This window comes from Protopterus annectens, chromosome 1.part0 (genome assembly GCF_019279795.1).
Source record: "Protopterus annectens isolate FY-2018-M chromosome 1.part0, PAN1.0, whole genome shotgun sequence".
NCBI classification, from domain to species: Eukaryota; Metazoa; Chordata; order Ceratodontiformes; family Protopteridae; genus Protopterus; species Protopterus annectens.
In genome coordinates, this window is record NC_056725.1 from 1,200,782,015 (window position 1) to 1,200,808,165 (window position 26,151).

The 26,151-nt window shown below is 39.8% G+C and overlaps 1 protein-coding gene across 3 annotated transcripts in view; it reads right to left on the reverse strand.

The window, feature by feature from the left end:
• EP400 (E1A binding protein p400) overlaps nt 1–26,151 on the reverse strand; it is a 3,509,270-nt gene that overhangs the window by 770,397 nt on the left and 2,712,722 nt on the right. For all 3 annotated transcript variants that reach the window (XM_044065578.1, XM_044065569.1, XM_044065563.1), the window contains one exon: nt 3,642–3,698. In XM_044065578.1, the coding sequence (XP_043921513.1) occupies nt 3,642–3,698 (57 nt within the window). The remainder of the gene's footprint in view (nt 1–3,641; nt 3,699–26,151) is intronic.

Below are 26,151 nucleotides of genomic sequence, written 5' to 3' on the forward strand. Positions count from 1 at the left end.
AAGAACTGACTGCCATAGTTTTGCGGCCAAGTACAGAGAGGTTTGTAGGGAAGGGACCATTTCTGGCTTGTCTTCTTAAGTTACAGGTTTAAGTGGCAGTTAAAAATTTGGGACAGAGAGGGGAAAGAGTGCCTAGTTTGAGTATCTTGAATAGTAGTGAACCAATAAGATTCAATCTGGTCTGTACTGGAACTGACAGACCTTGTAAACGTAAGTTAGATGTGTTCATTACATGGTTAGCCATAAATCGGCTTATTTCATTGGAGAGGGTCTGAACGGTGGCAGTGATTTTGACAAAGGGAGATGCAAACAAGGGGAGCCCATACTCAAGTTGTACGACGAGGATGCCTTTTCCAATAGCAGCCTTTGCAAGATGTGAGAGGAATCTTCCTTCTTCTGATCTTCCTCCTTCTGATATTAAGGCCCAAGAAAGCTTACACACCAAGCTCTAGTCTAACTGCAGCATGAAACAGCCAGGACAAAGAAATAAATTTCCTTCTCTTTTATGGCCTTTTTCACTGTCAGTGACACAGACAAGTCCTCATGAAAACAAGACGATCTATTCACACTGATTAGTTAAAAAAAATGCACTACCTTCCTAAAGTGCTCATCCATCAAAGAAAAATAAAGCTTGTATTTGGAAACTGATTTAAGGCAACTTTACATCCTTGCAACCAGAAGGTAAATAAGGAAGTGGTAACTGATACTCAAGAAGAGAAATCGCTCATTATAATCTTCAATCGACTCAATTTTCAAAAAAAAACAGAGGGCATGTAACAAATCTTTTATAGGACTACTAACATATCTCTATATAGCTCCTTCCTAAAAGCTGAAGATGAGTTCCACGACAAGACTGCATTAATGACCTATACCACAAGGAAAATCAAAGATTTTTTATTTTCAGCAATGGCAGCAAAAATAAATAAATAAAAATGGGAGAAAGAAACTCCCTTTGTCATCTCCAAGTTAAAATTTCAGTCCAAACATATAGCAAAGACAGCACTACAGTTGTTTCTTGGTATTGACATTTTAGGATTTTCTCGGAAAACCTTCTGACAGCCAGATATGCTTATGTATTACTTTGTGATACAAATGTCTTCAAAGATTTACCATTTCAAACAGGACTACTCTAGTCCTACACTACAAAAAAACCTTGGCAAGGCTTGAATTTTGCAGCTATACATTGAAGAGTTAGAGTGTATACATGCTAAATGTAAATGGAGGAACAGAAATAATAAAACACCGAAGGCATGCTTCACCACTCCTATTAAAGAAAAGGACAAAGTCAGTGCACGTTGACTGTGCAAGCGACCCAAACCTCTATTAACATTTCTAGAATTGTAGAAACAAATGCAAATCAGCTACCAATATGACATGTACAGGAAATATTAGGAAAAAAATGATGATAGGAAATTCAAGGCAATTATGGAAACCAAAGATTTCATGAGTAATGGAAGCAGAGCACCTACAGCTATTAAACATAACCATATCAATACCCTAGCAAGTAAGATGATATCCAGTAAGCACAGCATAAACATACCAGTTCTTGTTTAAAAATGTTTCACTGTCTAAAAATCCAAGCTAAAACTATGCTCAAATGATCAATCCAACTTCAATTAAAAACTCTTTAAACCCTGACTTACTGCAACTTAATCTCTTAAAATGGCTGAGACAATTACAGCAAAGCCCTCTGTGCACATTTTAATGTGTCTTTAATATTGGATATACTTCTTCCATTACTTAAATGTGCCATATTACTACCTACTCCCACAACTGCCATTTCCCATGGCTTCCAAGGGCATCACTCAACTGCTAACATATGTCTAATCATAAAATTGTTTGAAAAAAGTCTAAAACAACTAATACAACAGGAAGCATGGTCTCTTCAACATGTAACATGGCTTCAGATAAGGAATTAACATGCTGACTGCAATACACTATGGAAAAGATACAACATGCAAAAATATGGAAAAAGGTATAACTTGAGTGATGTTGATCAACAAAGACAGCATGCAAATCTGTCGACTTAAGTTTATTGCCCCTTAGCAAGAGGAAAGACTCTTCAGCTCATAGTCAAGAATTACCCAACCAAAAGGAAATTTACAGTGGTAACATATAGGTCCTACTTTGGATCTGAGCTGCTTTAAAGCAGGAGTCCTAAAAGGATCGGACCTAGACTACATTCTACTTTTTACTATCACAAACTATATAATGTTTGAGTACAAAGTACAATTTAAGCTAATGATCTTGCTGACACTGCCACATAATGTTAGCAACCTGACTTTATAAAGCTATGAGCTACATGCAAATCATCTGAAACAAAACAGTACTCCTGTTGTCTGGAGCACTGCAAAAGTTAAAAAAAGTGCATCTCAAATAAAAATCTGACCTCAAAAATATTAACACTGGGCAGCTATACCTATACACCTAGGGATGATATAAAACTACATCATCATTCAAACCTGTTGAAACTAGTGTGGATAATGTTCTAACCCACCAAAAATGGTCATAAATCTGAATACGTCTCTCAGCAGTGACCCTGAACTTATCACAACAAAACCCGGATACATACTACAAAAGCAACACCATCTGCAGACTCGCAGCACTGTCAGATCTTACCAACTACTGTCACTGCCACAGCCAGCTTGTTCATAAGTTTACCCTCTCAAAAGCTAGAAATCAAAAAGTAACTACATACCATCAACCACTATGGAAACAAGTCATGGTGCACTGTCAATAAAATGACACAAACTCACTTAAACATTAGGTTAAAGAGAGTTCAGTAAAACTGCCCTATCAAAATGGAATACATTACTACAAGCAAAACTATATAAACTTCAGTAAAAATATATATTGCTTCATGTTATAAAGGTCAAATCTTTAAGAGTTAGGATGTAACGTTCCTTATCAGTTCTGCTCTATGCCACTTAAGACTTATCTGAAATTACCAAACTAGAAATAGCCACAGTGTCAAAAAATAAAAAAAAAAATACAATTTTCTGTGTTTTACTCTTTCATCAAACATCAGCCAGTCCTCTCTAACAATTTCTGGATTTAAAGGCTGGTGGCTGAAGAATTACAGGACTCTTGGATTTAACAAATCTATCATACAGCTGTCTTCAATGAAAACTATGCTGTTACTACCACCATGCACTAATGTATTAACTATGTACCCACCTACGATGTACTAATGAAACTATTAATTTATAAAGTTTATATTGGTAAAGTCCGGCAGTTAGCACCGAGGGTAAAGGCTGTGAACTGTTAACAAGCTGCTTCCTGTGGTACACAGTTTGATTCCATCAGCCTTCATTTGCCTACTGCGTGACTATGAGCAAGTCACATAACCAGACAGTACTCTGGGTCAACTAGGAAACTGGACTAAGCCTCCCCTAATGGTCAACTAGGCAGTATGCTTAGTAACTACTTTGAACCTACATCTGTGTTAGTCACGTCTTTGGCATAGGTCACAAATGAAAAGGCCTCTCTAACTAGCCCATTCACATGACTGACAAATATTATAAAAATAAAAATTAAAGAAACATTGTTTGAGAAGCCAGTTATATAAAATATGCAAGTCAGACAATACAGTGATCCAAACCTTTAACAATAAAAACACAGAACTCTTCAGAAGTACCTACCTTTCTGCTAGTACAGAAGCATTTTTGGGATTTTTCTGGAATGGATTCATCCCAAGTCTGCAATTGAAAAAAAAAAAAGTTAATCAATCTGCCTTGCACTCCTATCATAAAGAAAACAGAAAAATGCACACAGAGAGGAAACTACCAACTGCCTGAAAACCAATCACACAAAAACATCACAAGATAGTGTGGAACCATCACTGACTGCATATGTGTATATAACACTGAAACTTGCTGTACACAGCTCAGTAGAACTGCCCTTCATCCACCCCCACCATTTCTTCCATGTGTCCTAGGGATTCCTGAACACCTTAAATGATGCTTAAGGAAATGCTGCTCCGGTGGTGTAGAAAGATAAAGCCCTGACTACAGCCCAGACAACCTGTGTTCAATTAGCAGCTTGGATGACTGACAAGAGTGGCATGGAGGGATGGACATTACCATCCCTTGGACAGAGGGCAGTCCTATGGGCATCTCTAAAGGTGATCCCTACTGGAGGCTGAGGATGTCATTACTAGGGGGCATGGCCACAAGAGGAAATAGGGTTAAGGGCATGGCTGAGCTTCCTCAAAGGGCAAAACATCATATGCACCCATTGCACAGCAGCCTTGATTTTACCACAAGAAACATGGGGGGAGGAGGGGGAAGAAAGATGGTAGGTCATAAGTTACCTCCATTAGAAAATGGACACACATGCCCCCAGAAGTCCTTAGGATCCTCACAGGCCCTAGCTCAGGGGTGAAATGGAGTGCTGGTAGAACCACCAAAGAACGTGGGGCACTAGAATGGCTGTGTGAATGCCAGTAATGGGGAAAAAAGAACTAAAAGTTTTGGAACATTTATTCAACAGCTCAATCATCTCAACGAAACACTATTTACGTTTATATTTACTTACTTTTCCTCTCACCCTCTGTCCTTCAGTTTAACTGAGTTACACCATGATAATATATTCCAACATAAACACCTCAAAGTTATATAACCTGTACTACTACAACGCTGAATGTTGTAATTTGCTGTGTAATGTGGTAAATTGTAAATAGTTACATAATCCCCATATTCAGTGTTGCAAATCATATTAATTTTGCTGCACTTCTGCACTAGGTTTGTGGCTAAATAAAGTCCCACGACCAGCCCACCTACCCAGCCAAAAACACAATAAATAAATTAATGCAACATGTCAAAATCACACTCTTTTTGCTCGGTGCATATATAACATGCTGAATATACTTTGTTTTCATACCCAGTCTCTCCATTCCCCTAAACTTTATGTTAACCCCATGCTGCACACTGCACATTTTGTATCTCTTAACTTTCCTCCTTCTGTACAGCTAACAAAATTTCATGCACACTTCAGTAGCAGTTTTACTAATACTCTGTGCAGCAGGAGGATGGCCAACAAGTTCTGCAATCCACTCCACTTGTTCTGCATCTCAATATCCTTCTGTTAAGTCTTTGCCACTGCCCTATCACAAAGCAATGCATTACACAGCTCACTGTACATTAAGATCAAACGCCTTTTCCTCCTTTGTCTTTCCAAGTACCAAATACCTAAAACTATGTAGTTTTGTTCACTAATAATCTGAAAACAAAATGAATTTTGTACTTTTTGCAATGCAATCAATCCACCCTGTAAAGCAAGCCTGATTGCAGTAACTTTTAAGTTCTCCATTTGAAATCATTAAACCAACCCTACTGCCAGCAACAAAGAAGTTGATTACGCTTGCCCACTTTAAGGCAGTAGAAAAAAATATCAGTAAATATACAAAAATCTAAATAATTTAAGTGCGTACTATGAATCCTGATAATTAGCTGATAGTGAAGACTGTTCACAGATGCAGTTTCCAAAACTTTAAGTGTTGTTAGCAAAGTTTCCAATCTTCTTTATTAGGTTCACTATTCACATACCCATAATGCTAACAGAAGGACCACAGAACCATAGCTTATGCATCTACCACCCAAAGTGGTGCCCTTCAATTCTAACCTGAGGAGCAAAAAGAGCCTTACTTGATCTGATGCTCCTCTACTGAGGAGCAAAGTACATTTACATTTGTAGTAAGCAGTTTACAGTTACAAAACCAGCTACTACGAGCTTCACTGCTGCAGCCCTGATACAAATTACAGTATTGGTATTCATTCATTTATGAATGCTGGTACTGTAAAAAGGTCCACTCGTAACTGTCACTCACTCCCCCTACCTACTTGCACCCAGAGTGGCTGCCCCTTTGCCCTGCTCGAGCTATGCTTCTGGAAGAATGCTCAAAGAAGGAACAATACCTCTCCCACAATTGCTTGCCTTGATTACAGTGTTGAGACCAAAAGTGAAAAGAATACATACCAAAAATAAAAATGCAGAATCCATTATCTAACGGTGGGTGGTTTCTCAGACTCAACTGATTTTGGTCTATGAAGACAAAGTTAACAAGTCTATGGGACTTCCAAAGACAAGCAAGCAGGAGATTCTAGAAAGAGGGAAGTAAAAGCCTTACAAGTGAACACCATCACATGCAACACTAGCAGATGCCGATGGTCTAACCTAGACTTGCATGCAACTTTTAAGTAATACTGCCCGACAAACATACATGTCTATTATTTATTTACTGACAATTGTTTACTAGGAAAACCCGACTGGGTCTGAAGTACCCATTTTCAAGGCAGGCCTGGGAGGAAAAGCTCCATTTGCTTACAGACACAGGACAACATACACTGTATGCAGAAGTGACAGCTGGTCTAAAAGAGTGGGTTTTAACAGCCTCTGAAAAATGATTTTCCTGGTAGATGGTAACACATTTTAACTCATTACAGCTAAGTGACACATCCAGGTATTTCTGCAATTACATCTTACTCATGCCTCTAGGTGTCAATTACCTGTTCATATTTGCATTAATTATTCCAAAACCGTGCTACATACAAAGTATTAAAATGTTTCATCTTAAAGCTTACATAATAGCAAACTGTGTTGATATTTGACCTCTTGTCTTCTGCAGGTATAGAGATATTACTTGTTCATATATTTATTTATTTTTACTGTCAAATTTCATGTTTTTCAAAATATCTCAACAATGAAATCGCACAGACAGAACTGCCTAGCCTCATATGAAAGCCCTCATCTGGATGAACAAATTGCTGCTGACAGTGTGTGTGTAACTTCAGTGACTACTGAGATACTGTAAGCTGTTTTCAAAATATTACAAACGTAATAGTTACAGTGTTTACTTTGACTTATAAAATCCAGTTTCAGACCTAAAACCTAAAGAATACTATCACTATAAAAGCAGTTTGTGCTGAAGAGTTTGTCATTTACACTTCTTTAGTACCACCCCCCCCTTTGGTTTCAGAGACTTCAATATTTGTTTTAAATGTGAAGACATAATCTGATTCTACCAAAAAGCATAAGCTCTGCCCACTGGAAGCTACAGTGCAAACTTCCAGACCTCTGTTGAAGGGAACAAGTTAATGCAACTATCCAAACAAGAAACAACAAAATAAAAAAATCAGAATAGTCTTCCTTGTTTTAGGCAAAATAAAAAAAAAAACAGACGTTGCACAGTTCAGAATATCTGATATCTGTTATATGACAAAAAAAATATTACGATACCCAGATTATTCAGAACAACCTCTTCAGGATTAGATCTGCTTCAAAAATACACTAGCATTTGTTTGGAGTATTCAAAAATGAATGCAACATAGGGTAAAAAAGTCCACTTCTGCAAGTAAATGTTTCAGTATAACTTTACTGGAAAAGCTCATCAAGACTCTGACACAACTTGCTGCGAGGGAAAGGTTAGTTTGCTTTTGATTTCCTGTATTTTGTATTACTTTATTGCCTTCTTCTATTTTGTACACTGTGGTTTGTATTCTTTACACTGTGTTTCAGCTGTATTCTGCTTTGAATTGCATATTAAAACTTGTAGAGAGACCACAACTGTGTCTCTTGTGAGTCACACATTATAACAGGTCAATTAAGGAGTTACATAAAAGTCAAAACAGGTCTGTTAAGGCTAATTATCTGTGAGCAGAGGGGTGGAGTTACGAACTAAACCTTCTATTTAAGGGGTGAAATAAAACATTTCAAAGCTTTACTGAAAAAGCTCATCAAGACTGACGCAACTTGCTGTGAGGGAAAGGTTGGTTTGCTTTCAATTTCTTGTACTTTGTATTACACTTCACTGCCTTTTTCTATTTTGTATACTATGCTTTGTTTTCTTTACACTGTGTTTTATTTGCATTCTGCTTTGAATTGCATATCAAAACTTTTAAAGAGACCACAGCTGTGCCTCTTGTGAGTCTCTCGGAATTTTTTAAAAACTTTCCCACGCTCCCACCCTGTTGCTGTAGTGTTGTTAAACGCAACTGTCTTTCTAGTTGCCTGCCCCTTATGTTACATAGACCACATATATCTCCTTCCCTGTCCCCCTTCACTGGCTGTTGTGAGTAAGCACAAAATTATCATTTTGTGAAATCATTCCACGTCAGCTGTTTAAATTTACTCAATAAAAGAAAAGACTGCTGAGTAAAGCACTCCGGAATAACAAAAGGCAAATACAAAAAGGAAACAAGAGTGCACCAATGGCTAAAAATTCAAAAAAACAGCAGCAATTTACCGTTTATCGTTTTATCGTTTTATTGTTGAAAACGAACAAAGTAAGCGCTTTCACGTCCTGCGACGCTTCATCAGACTTCAATGAAATTCATAAAAAGAATCACCTTAAATACTTTTTCATTGATTGGTATACATTAATTAACATAAATAATTGGGACCAGTTCATAAGTCACAATGTTAACACAATAAAACCATGCAATGGATGTATGCAGAAGCTGAACCACATTCTGTAAAAAGCATTTCTCTACAAAAATCATTTTTAAAAATATATACATTAATTTAATAAGATTACATAATAACATGTATATACACAACTTATTAAAATACGTGTAATGAAGGTTAATAATTAGTGTTTAAGTGGTCGGGCTGCTAAAAGAGGTTTTAGTGTAACCTTGTCGTTCAAGCCATATTTACAAGCCTGTAGCCTAACAATCCACTTATTTTCTATTTCCTCTAATTTGTTTTTAAAATTACCTAATCTACAGGTCCTTGCTACTATCTCTAATACCTGAAATCTAAAAGAATGATTAAGACCATGGTCAAGGACATGTTGAGCTAATGCATTAGTACTGTTTTCCTTTTGTATCGCATATATATGCTCCCTAATTCGTTCCCTTAATGTTCTATTGGTTTTGCCTACGTAAAATTTGTAACACGCTTGGCACTGACCTAAATAAACTACGTCGATAGTTCTACAATCAGCATATCTCTTAAAGGTATACACTTTTCCAGTGTATGGATGTTTAAAAATATCGCTTGTTTCTATGTACTTGCATTTTTTAAAAACTTTCCCATGCTCCCACCCTGTTGCTGTAGTGTTGTTAAACGCAACTGTCTTTCTAGTTGCCTGCCCCTTATGTTACATAGACCACATATATCTCCTTCCCTGTCCCCCTTCACTGGCTGTTGTGAGTAAGCACAAAATTATCATTTTGTGAAATCATTCCACGTCAGCTGTTTAAATTTACTGGCCATCCCACTGTATTCCACAGATCCAGAAAAAAGTGCCCATCCCCTTTCAAACTATGTTGCTCTTTTATAATTAGTGGCTCTCCACTTAGACAGCTGAAACTTTAGTTACCCCCTTCTTCACCTCTAACTGCTTAGTGCATACTGCAGTGTTTATAACGTTAACCCATTTTTTTCATCTTACCTTTAAACATCTATTGCAAGACCACCAGTGATTGGAGTGCCCACATTCTGCCTCTCAGTAGTCATCTTGGGATTAGTGCTTCTGTTTTCTCCTGGTGACAGAAGGCGCACAATGACATTATTTCCTGCAGACTGCAGATCATCAGAAAGCCTAATGATTGCTTCTTAGGTGACAGCTTGGGATTTTTGCTTATATTCTGCTCCTGGTGAGAGAAGGCGCAGATTTCCTTGATTCCTGACTGCTTCTTGTTGGACAGTGACTGTCTGTGCTTAACAGTTCTGATTAGTCTGTTTGCTATTAAAGGCATCAACCAAGAAAAGGCTACAACTAGCCTACAGACACTTGCATCTTCTGGGACAATACAGTGGATCACCAAACAGTTTGTGGCCTGCTTCTCATCTTGGATAGGTGCTAATGTTTTGCTTCTGGTGAGAGAAGAAGCAAAGGAACATTGTAACTCGGCAGAGAGAAGCTGTGGTGAGACCAGCACTAGTAGTAGCCAAGCAGTAGCCAGTCATACATCTCCCCTTCTTTAATAACTTTTGACAAGTTAACTCTTTTTTCTGTAAGTGCTGCCTGATTTATTTCTACATTCAGAATAAGTGTCTAAATACTTTATCCAAAACTTTTCAGGGTGTACATATTAGTTTCCCCTCAAGTGTTTGGCCGTGTTCTGTATAGACTCAGACACCTTGCATGACATTCTTCTTGATTGAAATTTCTCGAATACCTAGTTGCACACAGGACAACTAGTTTGTAGTGACAATCATTGTCCAGAGAGTTGCAAACCAGATACTCCTGACAATGCTTTACATTCTTACTCCAGCTATATAATCAATGAAAAAGGGTCTGTTGCCATGGATATGAACTTTCCCACTGTCTCTGTTACCAACTTGGTGGATATGGGCATCCTGAGGCAATGCAAAAATTGTCTCACGTTTACTGACAACCAGCTAATTCTCAAACAACCTGATGTGTTGTGTGAAAGATGTATTTACACAATGTTACTGGAGGTAAAGCTCTCACATAAAACTACTCCTAATGTCAATAAAGTTGTCAGTAGTACACACGCTGCACACAATTCACAGCAGACATGTAGACCCGCATATGCTGAGGCACTTAAATGTAACCTTCCTAAACGACAAAGACCTCCTAGACAAAGTACAAATAAATACTCTCAGCAGCGCTCTTTCAAAACAACACCCACATCAACACACAGAGCCACATCTCATGGAGCCTCTACCTCTAAGCCCATAAGGCAAGCCACCACACAATCTAACATTCTGGTCAGTGGAGACTCCACCAAGAAACACAGTGATGTCCCTTTCACCAGGCTGAGTAAGGAGAAAGTCACGGTCAGTTACTTTATCAGGGGCTAGAATCCACATTACGCATGCACTCAGGTCATTGGACCACAAGTACCAGCATGACTCAGTCGCAGTCCATGTGGGAGTAAATGACCTGAGACTTACCTCCTTAGATTATATGAAGAGAGACATCACAGAGCTCTTAGAATATGCATCTCAGGCTGGTACGAGCCTAGCATTGAGCACCATTTTACTTTCTCCAAGGATGATGCCACAATACAAATAAAAGATGACTGATTTCAATAATTGGCTTAGATTCTGGAGTCATTATATGGGGGGTGCAATATTTCTCAGCTTGGAAAGAGACTGTCAACAGACCATGCTGCTTTGCCAGGGATGGTCTGCACCTCTTCCCTCTAGGCTTTTGAATATTAGCTAAAACAGTGTTTTCCCCCATAGTGTCTTTTTTAAGCAATGCTAAACTGAAAGTACTTCCAACACAGCAAATCAAAACCAAGAAAATCTAAACGTATTACTGCTCAGTGCTAGGAGTCTAAACAAAAAAACTCCACTCCCTAGAAGCTCTCATCACTCTAGAGAATGCTGATGTCTGTGCAGTCACTGAGACATGGTTTATAGACACGGAGAGCACACCAATAGTGCAAGGTTAAAATGCCTTCCACATATTTAGACCAGCTACTACACAGACGGACTAAAGGTGGAGGTGTCTCTATTTACATAAAAAATAAATATACCTCAAGGCTGGTCAAACAGGACAAAGCACTTGAGCTCCTCCATGTTCAAATCACCACAGGCCAAATCCAATATCACTTCCTTGCCAGCTAGAGGTCCCCCCTTTATGACCCAAGAAACCCATACCATATATTTATACTTATTAGAAACACTAAGCATCCAACCCAATACCATATTCATGGATGACTTTAATTTCCCCACTATTAATTGGGAATCATGTACAACAGATCCATATTAAATTGCTGAACGTTTCAAAGTTCGAATGTCATATGGTCGACACCATATGATCGAACTTTGAAAAGTTTGAAGGTAAAAGGCAATGACTCCATACATGCAAAATGGGAAAATTTCCCTTTTCTGCACTGAAGTGCGGTCTTGGAGTTGGTATATTTAAGGGTGGGGGGGTGTGGGGTGCAGGGGGGCTTGCCCCCCCTGCTCACAGCATTAAGTTTTTTTTTTACTTTTTTATTATATATTCGAGGTTTCAAGTTTCGCTTATATGTTGTCGAACATATGATGTTCGAAATTTTGAAGCTTTGAATGTATAACATAGACCATGTATGACACCAAATGTACAGGCACAGAGATTCTTGGATTTTGTAAACAGCTGGATCTGGTCCTCACAAATATGAGAGAGTGTTGCACAACCCCTACTGTAATGTCTTCCCTGGTAAGATCAGACCACAAAATGGTCTCCTTTGATGTCGAAATAAAACCTGGACTCCCAGCTAAACCTGGAATATTCAGGAACTACTCTAAGGCCAACCTCCTGCTATTAAGTGATAACCTGGCAGAATTTCAAGCCCTCATAAACCCTGAGAACACTACTGCCTATGCAGTACTTTTCACAGAAACCCCGTACAAGCATGTTAATAGCTGCATAGAGGAGGCTGTACCTACCTGGAAGAAGTACAGAATTAACTAAAAGAACAAGCCATCCTGGTGGAATCACAAGAAAATCATGGCAAGAATTAGGAGGTGCAGAATCCAGCAGGATAAAAGCAATCAGGCCTCCCATGCCAAGGACAACCACAAGGCATTCTTTAGATATGTCCACAACCTCAAAGGTAATACACAACTGTGTGCAGAGCTCATTGTAAATGGAGTCACGTATACTGAGCCAGAAGATATAGCAAACCTACTGGCCGATAAATTCAACTCCAACTTTACCCCTCTCTACCCTCAACCTTCCCTCAGAAAATACCATCTAATATAACTCTCCCTGCTATCTCTACGGAATAGGTCCTTAATGCTCTTTCTAAGGCCAAGAGCACTACATCAATGGGCCCAGACAATACCCCAGGATGCCTTCTAAACAGCATGAAATGTGACCTATCAGGGTCTCTGGAATTACTATTTAACTATAGCCTCCAAACAGGCTTCATGCCACATGAATGGAGAACAGCAACAGTCATCCCTCTGCACAGAAGTAGGTCATACACAGGCTATGAAAACTATAGACCCATAAGTCTCACTAAGTCTTATATGTAAAGCCATGGAAAGCTCTGGAGGTAGGTCTGAATATCAGCTTTCTTTTGCGGTTGTCAGTGTAATCAGTACTACTGCAACAGTGATGACCTCAAACATCTGCTGTTATATGTTCTTACATTCCTGTATTTTCTTGCCCTTAAGATATGGTCACATTTCAAAGTGATACTGTGGCTATTTTAACACATTTGTTGGTACCATCTCAGTTACCTTTAAAAAAAAAAAAAAAAAACAGAGAGCGAGTGATTGACCTAGGTGCTTCTGTCCTTTTTATGTTGTACATCCTGTTGTCAACACCATAGGGATAGTCTAACCCCAATGCAGGGAAGGTCCAGAGCTTTGCAGGCTCTACCAGGTGGTTTGCTGTCTGTGTAAATGACGTTGCAGCAGTGATTGTTCATCGGTTCATAGGTGTTCACTAGGCTAATGACCACAAGGGCCTCTTTAAGCCTAGTCATGCTTCCCAAATCTCTGACAGGTTCTGATGTGGCTTGAGAGATGAAGCATTTACAAGCTAGGGCCTTGAAGATGAACCATTTGCAGGTTGTCTGGGTCCATTAGAGACACAAGTGCCAAACCAGGGATGAATTTCCTGGTCCCCATCCAATTGTCCAGGTTGCACTTGAATTGGGTTAGGGAGGAACTCTGCTTCACATGGATGGAGCCTGTTCCAGAGATGGGTTATCTCTGGGATACATACCTCTCTCTCCAGCAAGTCCTATTTATATCACAGGCAAGGTTTAAGTCTTTAGAATGGGTAATTCTGGTGCTGTTTGTTTTGCAGATGTGCAGGAGCTCCATCAGAGTGGGGTCTGACAGTGCCCTGTATGTCAGGCATAGATCTCCCCTAAAAAGCCTGTAGAAGACAGAATACAGGGATAGAGCCTTGAGACGGTCTGCATAGGACATGTTAGTTAAGCCCTGTATTTTTTTAGTGAGGAACCTCTGTGGACGTTCCAGTTGTTGGATATGCGTGGTTAGGTACATACCAAAGGGGCATTGTACTCACTGATAGGTCTGATGAATGCTGAATACAGTGGAAAAATGACTTCCTTGGACTTTGATGCCATACCTTTGTTTACGAGTTGCACAACATAGAAGGATTTCCTCACTACTGTAGAGACCTGATGGTTAGATTACTATCTATGTTTGTCCCTAATCTCTGACTACTGGGTCAACTGTAAGAGGTGTGTTGTTAGTATGATAGTTACCAGGGATGGATTACTTACGAAAAGATGCTATTATGCATTTCTTGGCATTTAGTTTTAGTCCATGGCCCTGACACCAGTTGTTTGTATGTGTCAGCACCTCCTGTAGAACATTTGTGTCAGTGTGGGATTCATTGATAACTTCTAATTTGCAATCATCTGCAAATGTATTCATTCAGAGACCACTGACATTGGTCTTGACTTCAGAGAAGTAAATGCCAAAAAGGAGCGGTCCAAGGACTGATCCTTGAGGGACTCCACTTGTGACAGGCCTCTTTGTAGAGGTGGATTTCCCAATTCTAACATCCTGGGTCCTGTTTGTGAGCCAGTTGGCTATCCACTGGGTGACATGAGTTTGTACCTAACCTTTTGAGTTTGTCAACAATACCAGAGTGGGGTATTGTGTCATATGCCATGGCCAGGTCAAGATATGCAGTGTGAACCATTTTGCCCTCATTCATTGCTTTGTTGACCTTCTCATAGAAGTCCACTAGGTTGAGTAGGCATGATCTGCCCTTGACAAAACCAAACTGGGATGGGTCCAGTGTCTGGAGGTTTACTATATCACTACTGATCATTTCCATGACAAGCCTTTCCATGGCTTCACATATAAGACTTAGTGAGACTTATGGGTCTATAGTTTTCAAGGCCTGTGTATGACCCACTTCTGTGCAGAGGGATGACTGTTGCTGCTCTCCATTCGTGTGGCATGAAGCCTGTTTGGAGGCTATAGTTAAATAGTAATTCCAGAGACCCTGATAGGTCACATTTCATGCTGTTTAGAAGACATCCTGGGGTATTGTCTGGGCCCATTGTTGTAGTGCTCTTGGCCTTAAAAAGAGCATTAAGGACCTATTACCTAGAGATAGCAGGGAGAGTTATATTAGATGGTATTTTCTGAGGGAAGGTTGAGGGTAGAGAGGGGTAAAGTTGGAGTTGAATTTATCGCCCAGTAGGTTTGCTATATCTTCTGGATCAGTATAGGTGGCTCCATTTACAATGAGCTCTGCACACAGTTGTGTATTACCTTTGAGGTTGTGGACATATCTAAAGAATGCCTTGTGGTTGGCCTTGGCATGGGAGGCCAGATTGCTTTTATCCTGCTGGATTCTGCACGTCCTAATTCTTGCCATGATTTTCTTGTGACTCCACCAGGATGGCTTGTTCTTTTAGTTAATTCTGTACTTCTTCCAGGTAGGTACAGCCTCCTCTACGCATCTATTAACATGCTTGTATGGGGTTTCTGTGAAAAGTACTGTATAGGCAGCAGTGTTCTCAGGGTTTATGAGGGCTTGAAATTTTGCCAGGTTATCACTTAATAGCAGGAGGTTGGCCTTAGAGTAGTTCCTGAATATTCCAGGTTTAGCTGGGAGTCTAGGTTTTATTTCAACATCAAAGGAGACCATTTTGTGGTCTGACCTTACCAGGGAAGACATTACAGTAGGGGTTGTGCAACACTCTCTCATATTAGTGAGGACCAGATCCAGCTGTTTACAAAATCCAAGAATCTCTGTGCCTGTACATTTGGTGTCATACAGGGTCTATGTTATACATTCAAAGCTTCAAAATTTCGAACATCATATGTTCAACAACATATGAGCGAAACTTGAAACCTCGAATATATAATAAAAAAGTAAAAAAAAAACTTAATGCTGTGAGCAGGGGGGCAAGCCCCCCTGCACCCCACACACCCCTACTTAAATATATCAACTCCAAGACCGCACTTCAGTGCAGAAAAGGGAAATTTTCCCATTTTGCGTGTATGGAGTCATTGCCTTTCACCTTCAAACTTTTCAAAGTTCGATCATATGGTGTCGACCATATGACATTCGGACTTTGAAACGTTCAACAATTTAATACGGACCCGTTGTACATGATTCCCAATTAATAGTGGGGAAATTAAAGTAATCCATGAATATGGTATTGGGTTGGAAGCTTAGTGTTTCTAATAAGTGTAAATATATGGTATGGGTTTCTTGGGTCATAAAGGGGGACCTCTCGCTGGCAAGGAAGTGATATTGGATTTTGCCTGTGGTGATTTGAACATGGAGGAGCTCAAGTGCATTGTCCTGTTTGACCAGCCTTGAGGTATATTTATTTTTTATGTAAATAGAGACACCTCCACCTTTAGTTCGTCTGTGTAGTAGCTGGTCTAAATATGTGGATGGCATTTTAACCTTGCACTGTTGGTGTGCTCTCCATGTCTATAAACCATGTCTCAGTGACTGCACAGACATCAGCATTCTCTAGAGTGATGAGAGCTTCTGGGGTGTGGAGTTTTTTTTGTTTAGACTCCTAGCACTGAGCAGTAATACCTTTAGATTTTCTTGATTTTGATTTGCTGTGTTGGAAGTACTTTCAGTTTAGCATTGCCTAAAAAAGACACTATGGGGGAAAACACTGTTTTAGCTAATATTCAAAAGCCTAGAGGGAAGAGGTGCAGACCATCCCTGGCAAAGCAGCATGGTCTGTTGACAGTCTCTTTCCAAGCTGAGAAATATTGCACCCCCATAGAATGACTTCAGAATCTAAGCTAATTATTGAAATCAGTCATCTTTTGTTTGTATTGTGGCATCATCCTTGGAGAAAGTAAAATGCTGCTCAATGCTAGGCTCATACCAGCCTGAGATGCATATTCTAAGAGCTCTGTGATGTCTCTCTTCATATAGTCTAAGGCGGTAAAGTCTCAGGTCATTTACTCCCACATGGACTACAACTGAGTCATGCTGGTACTTGTGGTCCAATGACCTGAGTGTGTGCGTAATGTGGTGGATCCTAGCCCCTGATAAAGTAACTGACTGTGACTTTCTCCTTACTCAGCCTGGTGAAAGGGACATCACTGTGTTTCTTGGTGGAGTGCTGCTGAGAGTATTTATATGTACTTTGTCTAGGAGGTCTTTGTCATTTAGGAAGGTTACATTTAAGTGCCTCAGCATATGCGGGTCTACATGTCTGCTGTGAATTGTGTGCAGTGTGTGTACTACTGACAACTTTATTGACATTAGGAGTAGTTTTATGTGAGAGCTTTACCTCCAGTGACATTATGTAAATACATCTCTCACACAACACATCAGGTTGTTTGAGAATTAACTGGTTGTCAGTAAACGTGAGACAATTTTTGCATTGCCTCGGGATGCCCATATCCACCAAGCTGGTAACAGAGGCAGTGGGAAAATTCATATCCATGGCAACAGACCCTTTTTCATTGATTAGATAGCTGGAGTAAGAATGTAAAGCATTGTCAGGAGTATCTGGTTTGCAACTCTCTGGACAATGATTGTCACTACAAACTAGTTGTCCTGTGTGCAACTAGGTATTCGAGAAATTTCAATCTTGCTTTTACAAGAAGAATGTCATGCAAGGTGTCTGAGTCTATACAGAACACGGCCAAACACTTGAGGGGAAACTAATACGTACACCCTGAAAAGTTTTGGATGAAGTATTTAGACACTTATTCTGAATTCAGAAACAAATCAGGCAGCACTTACAGAAAAAAGAGTTAACTTGTCAAAAGTTATTAAAGAAGGGGAGATGTATGACTGGCTACTGCTTGGCTACTACTAGTGCTGGTCTCACCACAGCTTCTCTCTGCCGAGTTACAATGTTCCTTTGCTTCTTCTCTCACCAGAAGCAAAACATTAGCACCTATCCAAGATGAGAAGCAGGCCACAAACTGTTTGGTGATCCACTGTCTTGTCCCAGAAGATGCAAGTGTCTGTAGGCTAGTTGTAGCCTTTTCTTGGTTGATGCCTTTAATAGCAAACAGACTAATCAGAACTGTTAAGCACAGACAGTCACTGTCCAACCAGCAGCAGTCAGGAATCAAGGAACTCTGCGCCTTCTCTCAGCAGGAGCAGAATATAAGCAAAAATCCCAAGCTGTCACCTAAGAAGCAATTAGGCTTTCTGATGATCTGCAGTCTGCAGGAAATAATGTCATTGTGCGCCTTCTGTCACCAGGAGAAAACAGAAGCACTAATCCCAAGATGACTACTGAGAGGCAGAATGTGGGCGCTCCAATAACTGATGGTCTTGCAATAGATGTTTAAAGGTAAGATGAAAAAAATGGGTTAACGTTATAAATACTGCAGTATGCACTAAGCAGTTAGAGATGAAGAAGGGGGTAACTAAAGTTTCAGCTAAGTGGAGAGCCACTAATTATAAAAGAGCAAGATAGTTTGAAAGGGGATGGGCACTTTTTTCTGGATCTGTGGAATACAGAGGGATGGCCAGTAAATTTAAACAGCTGACGTGGAGTGATTTCACAAAATTATAATTTTGTGCTTACTCACAACAGCCAGTGAAGGGGGACAGGGAAGGAGATATGTGGTCAATGTAACATAAGGGGCAGGCAACTATAAAGACAGTTGTGTTTAAGAACACTACAGCAACAGGTTGGGAGCGTGGGAAAGTTTTTAAAAAATTCCGAGAGACTCTCAAGAGGCACAGCTGTGGTCTCTTTAAAAGTTTTGATATGCAATTCAAAGCAGAATGCAAGTAAAACACAGTGTAAAGAAAACAAAGCATAGTACACAAAATAGAAAATGGCAGTGAAGTGTAATACAAAGTACAAGAAATCGAAAGCAAACCAACCTTTCCCCTCACAGCAAGTTGTGTCAAAGTCTTGATGAGCTTTTTCAGTAAAACTTTGAAATGTTTTATTTCACCCCTTAAATAGAAGGTTTAGTTCGTAGCTCCACCCCTTTGTTCACAGATAATTAACCTTAACAGACCTGTTTTGACTTTTATGTAACTCCTTAACTGACCTGTTATAATGTGTGACTCACAAGAGACACAGCTGTGGTCTCTCTACAAGTTTTAATATGCAATTCAAAGCAGAATACAACTGAAACACAGTGTAAAGAATACAAACCACAGTGTACAAAATAGAAGAAGGCAATAAAGTAATAAAAAATACAGGAAATCAAAAGCAAACTAACCTTTCCCTCGCAGCAAGTTGTGTCAGAGTCTTGGTGAGCTTTTCCAGTAAAGTTATACTGAAACATTTACTTGCAGAAGTGGACTTTTTTTCCCTATGTTGCATTCATTTTTGAATACTCCAACCAAGTGCTAGTGTATTTTTGAATCATTAAACCAACCCTACTGCCAGCAACAAAGAAGTTGATTACGCTTGCCCACCTTAAGGCAGCAGAAAAAAATATCAGTAAATATACAAAAATCTAAATAATTTAAGTGCGTACTATGAATCCTGATAATAGCTGATAGTGAAGACTGTTCACAGATGCAGTTTCCAAAACTTTAAGTGTTGTTAGCAAAAAGTTTCCAATCTTCTTTATTAGGTTCTCTATTCACATACCCATAATGCTAACAGAAGGACCACAGAACCATAGCTTATGCATCTACCACCCAAAGTGGTGCCCTTCAACTCTAACCTGAGGGGCAAAAAGAGCCTTACTTGATCTGATGCTCCTCTACTGAGGAGCAAAGTACATTTACATTTGTAGTAAGCAGTTTACAGTTACAAAACCAGCTACTACGAGCTTCACTGCTGCAGCCCTGATACAAATTACAGTATTGGCATTCATTCATTTATGAATGCTGGTACTGTAAAAAGGTCCACTCGTAACTGTCACTCACTCCCCCTACCTACTTGCACCCAGAGTGGCTGCCCCTTTGCCCTGCTCTAACTATGCTTCTGGAAGAATGCTCAAAGAAGGAACAATACCTCTCCCACAATTGCTTGCCTTGATTACAGTGTTGAGACCAAAAGTGAAAAGAATACATACCAAAAATAAAAATGCAGAATCCATTATCTAACGGTGGGTGGTTTCTCAGACTCAACTGATTTTGGTCTATGAAGACAGAGTTAACAAGTCTATGGGACTTCCAAAGACAAGCAAGCAGCAGATTCTACAAAGAGGGAAGTAAAAGCCTTACAAGTGAACACCATCACATGCAACACTAGCAGATGCCGATGGTCTAACCTAGACTTGCATGCAACTTTTAAGTAATACTGCCCGACAAACATACATGTCTATTATTTATTTACTGACAATTGTTTACTAGGAAAACCCGACTGGGTCTGAAGTACCCATTTTCAAGGCAGGCCTGGGAGGAAAAGCTCCATTTGCTTACAGACACAGGACAACATACACTGTATGCAGAAGTGACAGCTGGTCTAAAAGAGTGGGTTTTAACAGCCTCTGAAAAATGATTTTCCTGGTAGATGGTAACACATTTTAACTCATTACAGCTAAGTGACACATCCAGGCATTTCTGCAATTACATCTTACTGATGCCTCTAGGTGTCAATTACCTGTTCATATTTGCATTAATTATTCCAAAACCGTGCTACATACAAAGTATTAAAATGTTTCATCTTAAAGCTTACATAATAGCAAACTGTGTTGATATTTGACCTCTTGTCTTCTGCAGGTATAGAGATATTACTTGTTCATATATTTATTTATTTTTACTGTCAAATTTCATGTTTTTCAAAATATCTCAACAATGAAATCGCACAGACAGAACTGCCTAGCCTCATATGAAAGCTCTCATCTGGATGAACAAATTGCTGCTGACAGTGTGTGTGTAGCTTGAGTGACTACTGAGATACTGTCAGCTGTTTACAAAATATTACAAACTTAATAGTTGCAGTGTTTACTGTGACTTATAAAATCCAGTTACAGACCTAAAACCTAAAGAATACTATCACTATAAAAGCAGTTTGTGCTGAAGAGTTTGTCATTTACACTTCTTTAGTACCCCCCCCCTTTGGTTTCAGAAACTTCAATATTTGTTTTAAATGTGAAGACATAATCTGATTCTACCAAAAAGCATAAGCTCTGCCCACTGGAAGCTACAGTGCAAACTTCCAGACCTCTGTTGAAGGGAACAAGTTAATGCAACTATCCAAACAAGAAACAACAAAATAAAAAAATCAGAATGGTCTTCCTTGTATTCAGCATTCATCAGTCCTATGACTGAGTACAATGCCCCCTTTGGTATGTACCTAACCACGCATATCCAACAATTGGAACGTCCACAGAGGTTCCTCTCTAAAAAAAATACAGGGCTTAACTAACATGTCCTATGCAGACCGTCTCAAGGCTCTATTCCTGTATTCTGTCTTCTACAGGCTTTTTAGGGGAGATCTATGCCTGACATACAGGGCACTGTCAGACCCCACTCTGATGGAGCTCCTACACATCTGCAAAACAAACAGCACAAGAATTACCCATTCTAAAGACTTAAACCTTGCCTGTGATATAAATAGGACTTGCTGGAGAGAGAGGTATGTATCCCAGAGATAACCCATCTCTGGAACAGGCTCCATCCATGTGAAGCAGAGTTCCTCCCTAACCCAATTCAAGTGCAACCTGGACAGTTGGATGGGGAACAGGAAATTCATCCCTGGTTTGGCACTTGTGTCTCTAATGGACCCAGACAACCTGCAAATGGTTCATCTTCAAGGCCCCAGCTTGTAAATGCTTCATCTCTCAAGCCACATCAGAACTTGTCAGAGATTTGGGAAGCATGACTAGGCTTAAAGAGGCCCTTGTGGTCATTAGCCTAGTGAACACCTATGAACTGATGAACAATCACTGCTGCAACGTCATTTACACAGACAGCAAACCACCTGGTAGAGCCTGCAAAGCTCTGGACCTTCCCTGCATTGGGGTTAGACTATCCCTATGGTGTTGACAACAGGATGTACAACATAAAAAGGACAGAAGCACCTAGATCAATCACTCACTCTCTGGTTTTTTTTTTTGTTTTTTAAAGGTAACTAAGATGGTACCAACAAATGTGTTAAAACAGCCACAGTATCACTTTAAAATGTGACCATATCTTAAGGGCAAGAAAATACAGGAATGTAAGAACATATAACAGCAGATGTTTGAGGTCATCACTGTTGCAGTAGTACTGATTACACTGACAACCGCTACAGAAAGCTGATATTCAGACCTACCTCCAGAGCTTAGCACCCTTCCTTCCTCCAGACCTGTGGGGGAGGAGACATCCTCTCGTAAGGTATATCAGTATACTCGCCATCTTGCCAAGGATACCAACACAGCCATCCTGTATTCTCTCAGATATGGTCCTAAGGATCACAACCACAAAGGAACACCAATGAACATTTTCTAGGCCAAGGGCTTGGACAAACTGGACTCCTCAAGTCTACTCAGACCAGAGCAGGCTGAACACCTGATAAGGGAAGACAGAGAAAAGGTAAATAAGTAGGAAAAAGTACCCCACTCCAGTAGTAGAATACCTATGGAAGAGAAGAGGAGAGAGGATAATGGGAAAGAAACCAATGCTGTTATAGCAAGTTCTTGTACAAGAGTGGGATGATTCTTACAGCTTATTAAGAGTGGACAGGTGATAAAACTAATTTGGGTGAGCTGAAGACCTGTAAAAAGGCAGTAGTATGCCCAGTCCTTATCCTGAAAGCAATGTCTTGCCTATAGCATTTAGATCAGATCAGGTGACAGTCTGCAAAACAGAATGAACATTCATTCCAGTAAGGAAAGCTACAGTAGCCGCTGGACCCACAGTGCTGTGTGCTCTCTCACTCCCTTCCACCATAAACAATGAGAGCAACAGAAATCAACACATTCAGTGAGCCACTTCAAAATTTATGTATGGATAGTGGTTTTCCATCTTTCCTGGCTGTAGAGAACAAACAGCTGATATGAGGTTCTGATTTTTATTAGTCTTATCTATATATTCCAGTTGTCTGTGTAGATCAAAGAAGCATTGTATTCCCCATTCTTTGTTCTATCACTTAGAAAGGAAAACAGAACTGTAAAATTGACTGAGGGAGCATACAGGGGAACTGGTTCTAAAGCTGACTCTGCCTTTACAAAACACTGGGAAGGGAACAAAATGGCCTATAGTTCTAAAATCCTCCTACCTGAAGTGATTGCAAGTAAAATAATAGTTTTCTAGGTTAGGTATTTTAGAGGGGCTGTGTGAGTGTTTGCAGGTTCAAAAATATGCTGTGTAAACTCTTCAATGAGTACCTCTCAAAATGCCTAGATTTTCACAGAATGACCAGATTTTTGTTTCATATTTTTGGTCCTTTCCTTGTAAAATTTGTGGTTTTCTAGCAAATTGCTGAGGATTGAAGTCACTAAATAATGGCAGACGTTTGAGTTTCTGGCTTCATATCCTTCAGAAAATGCATGTCAATATAAAATATGTTAATCTAGCAATTATCTAAACTTATAACAATTAAAATTTGTCCCCGATTTTGGTCCTTTGTCTACCCCATTATTTTTGGCTTTGTCCAGACTTCTTGTGTGAAACGGCGGTTGAAGAGATATGCTTGAAGGACATCATTCAAGTGCCATGGAGAGGCAATTGGCTTTCTATGTAGTTTCAAAGGAATGACTCCTTTAAGAGGTGTTAAACGGGCTGTAAAAATGCAAAGAAAAATCCACAGGCATGTAAGATGAAATTACTGAGAAGTGCCTTCACAGAGGAATACACCAGGCCTGAGATGAACAGCTCAGCAAAGTAGTGTAGAATTAAGGACAATGAGGCTAACAAGGGGCTCATAATTCTTTTGCGGAACCAGGCAGAAAAAACTTTTTCCATTTGGCCTGGGAAAATTTACTTAGAGCTGGCATCATAGCCTCCTTAATGATAGTCAGCATACCCTCATTGAACGGGTGCCTAAAGGGGGCAAAGAAGAAAAATCATTCTGGCAGTGAGGCACAGAGTGTTCAGGCTGGGGTTTAATGAGCTCCCTTTGTCTTGTGTGAGGAGGTTCAAATGATAGAGCAACATGAGAGGTTTCACCCTAGATATTTGAATGAAGAGGGAGAACTAGTGCAACTTGGGCCAAAAAGGTGTTAGTAGAAGCAGCTCTAGCTCCCGTCCCATTGCCGTCTGACTATCCCTAGGGAGGAGGAGTATGGAGGAAATGCATTCAGAAACAGACCTGTATGTTTGAAGAAGGCATCCACTGTCCAAGCTTCTTTTTGTGGTGCTATGGAGAAGAATTTTCTCAGCTATTTGCAAAGCCAGTGCCATGGAGTACAAGGACAAAGCCCTGTCTACAGCCAAGGCGAGCTGGGTTCAGTTGAAAGCTGAGATGTCTGAAGCACAAGCAGGGAAGAATGGACATGACCATCCTTGTGGGAAGGGCACTCGCCTGAATATCCCTCATGCTTGATACCTGGTGGACACTGGAGACATTTGTGGGGTATCCTTACTGGGGAAGCATGGAAGATACTGATTGACTGGTTGCGGTGATGGGCTGCAAAACCTGCCCATCATGTGTTAACACGTGGGCAGGGAAGGGAAGACTAGGGCATAAAGAAAAAAATCCTCTTGGGCAGGCAGTATGATGCAGATCCATAAAGTCTATATCCTTGCCAATCCCAATCCTTATCCAAGCAAGTCCAGGGAAGGCTAGGAAGGGTAGGTAAATCCAGAGATTGAAGAGAGGTTCCAGGGTCCACTGATGTTCAGCTACAGGAGACTAAAAAGAAAAATTCAAAGTTCTTTACTGTTTGGAGATGCAAACAAATCTATATCTGTGGCATGCCACCCCTGAACTACCCAAAGGAATCTCTCCCTGCATAACATCCATTGCTATGGGATCTGCAGTTGATCTGCTGAAATGTCAGCATGGTTTTTAGGCCATCTCATAGTACCACAACTGCTCTGTTATCCTTTACAGATGTTATATATAGAAATCGTAATAACAACCTCCTCTCATCTGCACTCTTTATTGACCTCTCCAAAGCTTTCGACATGGTTAACCATGCACTTCTGATCAACATTCTTGAATCCTTCTCTCTTGACTCTTTAGCTCCTACCTAACCAATAGACAACAAGCAGTTCTCTGGGCAAATAATATATCATCCCTTCTACCTGTTACACTGGGAGTCCCCCAGGGCTCCATTCTAGGCCCACTTCTTTTTTCTCTTTTTATTAACGACCTGCATGTTGCAATCCCACAGGCCACCTGCATTCAATATGCAGATGATTCAACATTAATTTGCTCAGCAACCCCACCATCTGTACTACATTCTCTGACTCAGAATGTATTGAACACAGTAGAAACATGGTTCACAAAACGTTGTCTCCTTCTTAATGCGAAAAAAAAACAAGCTCCTTCTCTTTACACCCTCTAATAAGTCTACCCCAATTGATTTCTCTGTCATTTCCAATAATAGCACAATCATACACCCTGACTCTACAACTAAACTGTTAGGAATTACCATTGATAACAACCTTACATTTGATAGTCACATAAATAACACCATTAAAAATGTCAACAGGAAAATTGGCTCCTTATATCGAATCAAAACTTTCTTAACTCCTACAGCTAAAACCAAAATTGCTCATTCCCATTTAATTTCCACTCTTATTTATGCCTCTCCCATACACACCAACCTTAAAAAGAATAACCTTGTCAAACTACAGCATGCCTATAACAGCATTGCCAGATTTGCCACTGGTAACACCTTTCAAACTCACCACTGTCTAAATCTAAAGCAGCTTGGCTGGCTAGAACTTCAAAACCTTCTGAAAATCTCCCAACTAACCATGACCCACAAGATATTTTATCAACCTACTAGCACTCCCATACTATCCAATCTCATAATCCCTTATAAAAGCCTAAACTCACTGCGCTCCTCTAACAAGCTTCTAGCTAGTATAACCAAAACTAATAACTTGGCTGGAGATTCCCTGTTTTCTAACACAGTGGGAAAAGACTGGAACCTCCTTCCAAATGAACTAACAACACTTTCTTCTTTGCCTCTCTTTAAACAAAGACTAAAAACATACTTTAAAACTCACTGGTTATGTCCATGTTGTAAACCTGACTAACCTTTTACTCTACTAATGTTACTTCTACACCCTACCAATTTTTCACACATATTTCTTAATTTCTATGATGAAGAACTGAACTGCTGACCACAATGAAGCAATTTCGTAGTTTCATCCTGCTTATTGTTAGTACAACCTAGTACATAACAACACTTTGTCACTTTTATTGTGTAATAGAATTCATCTCACCA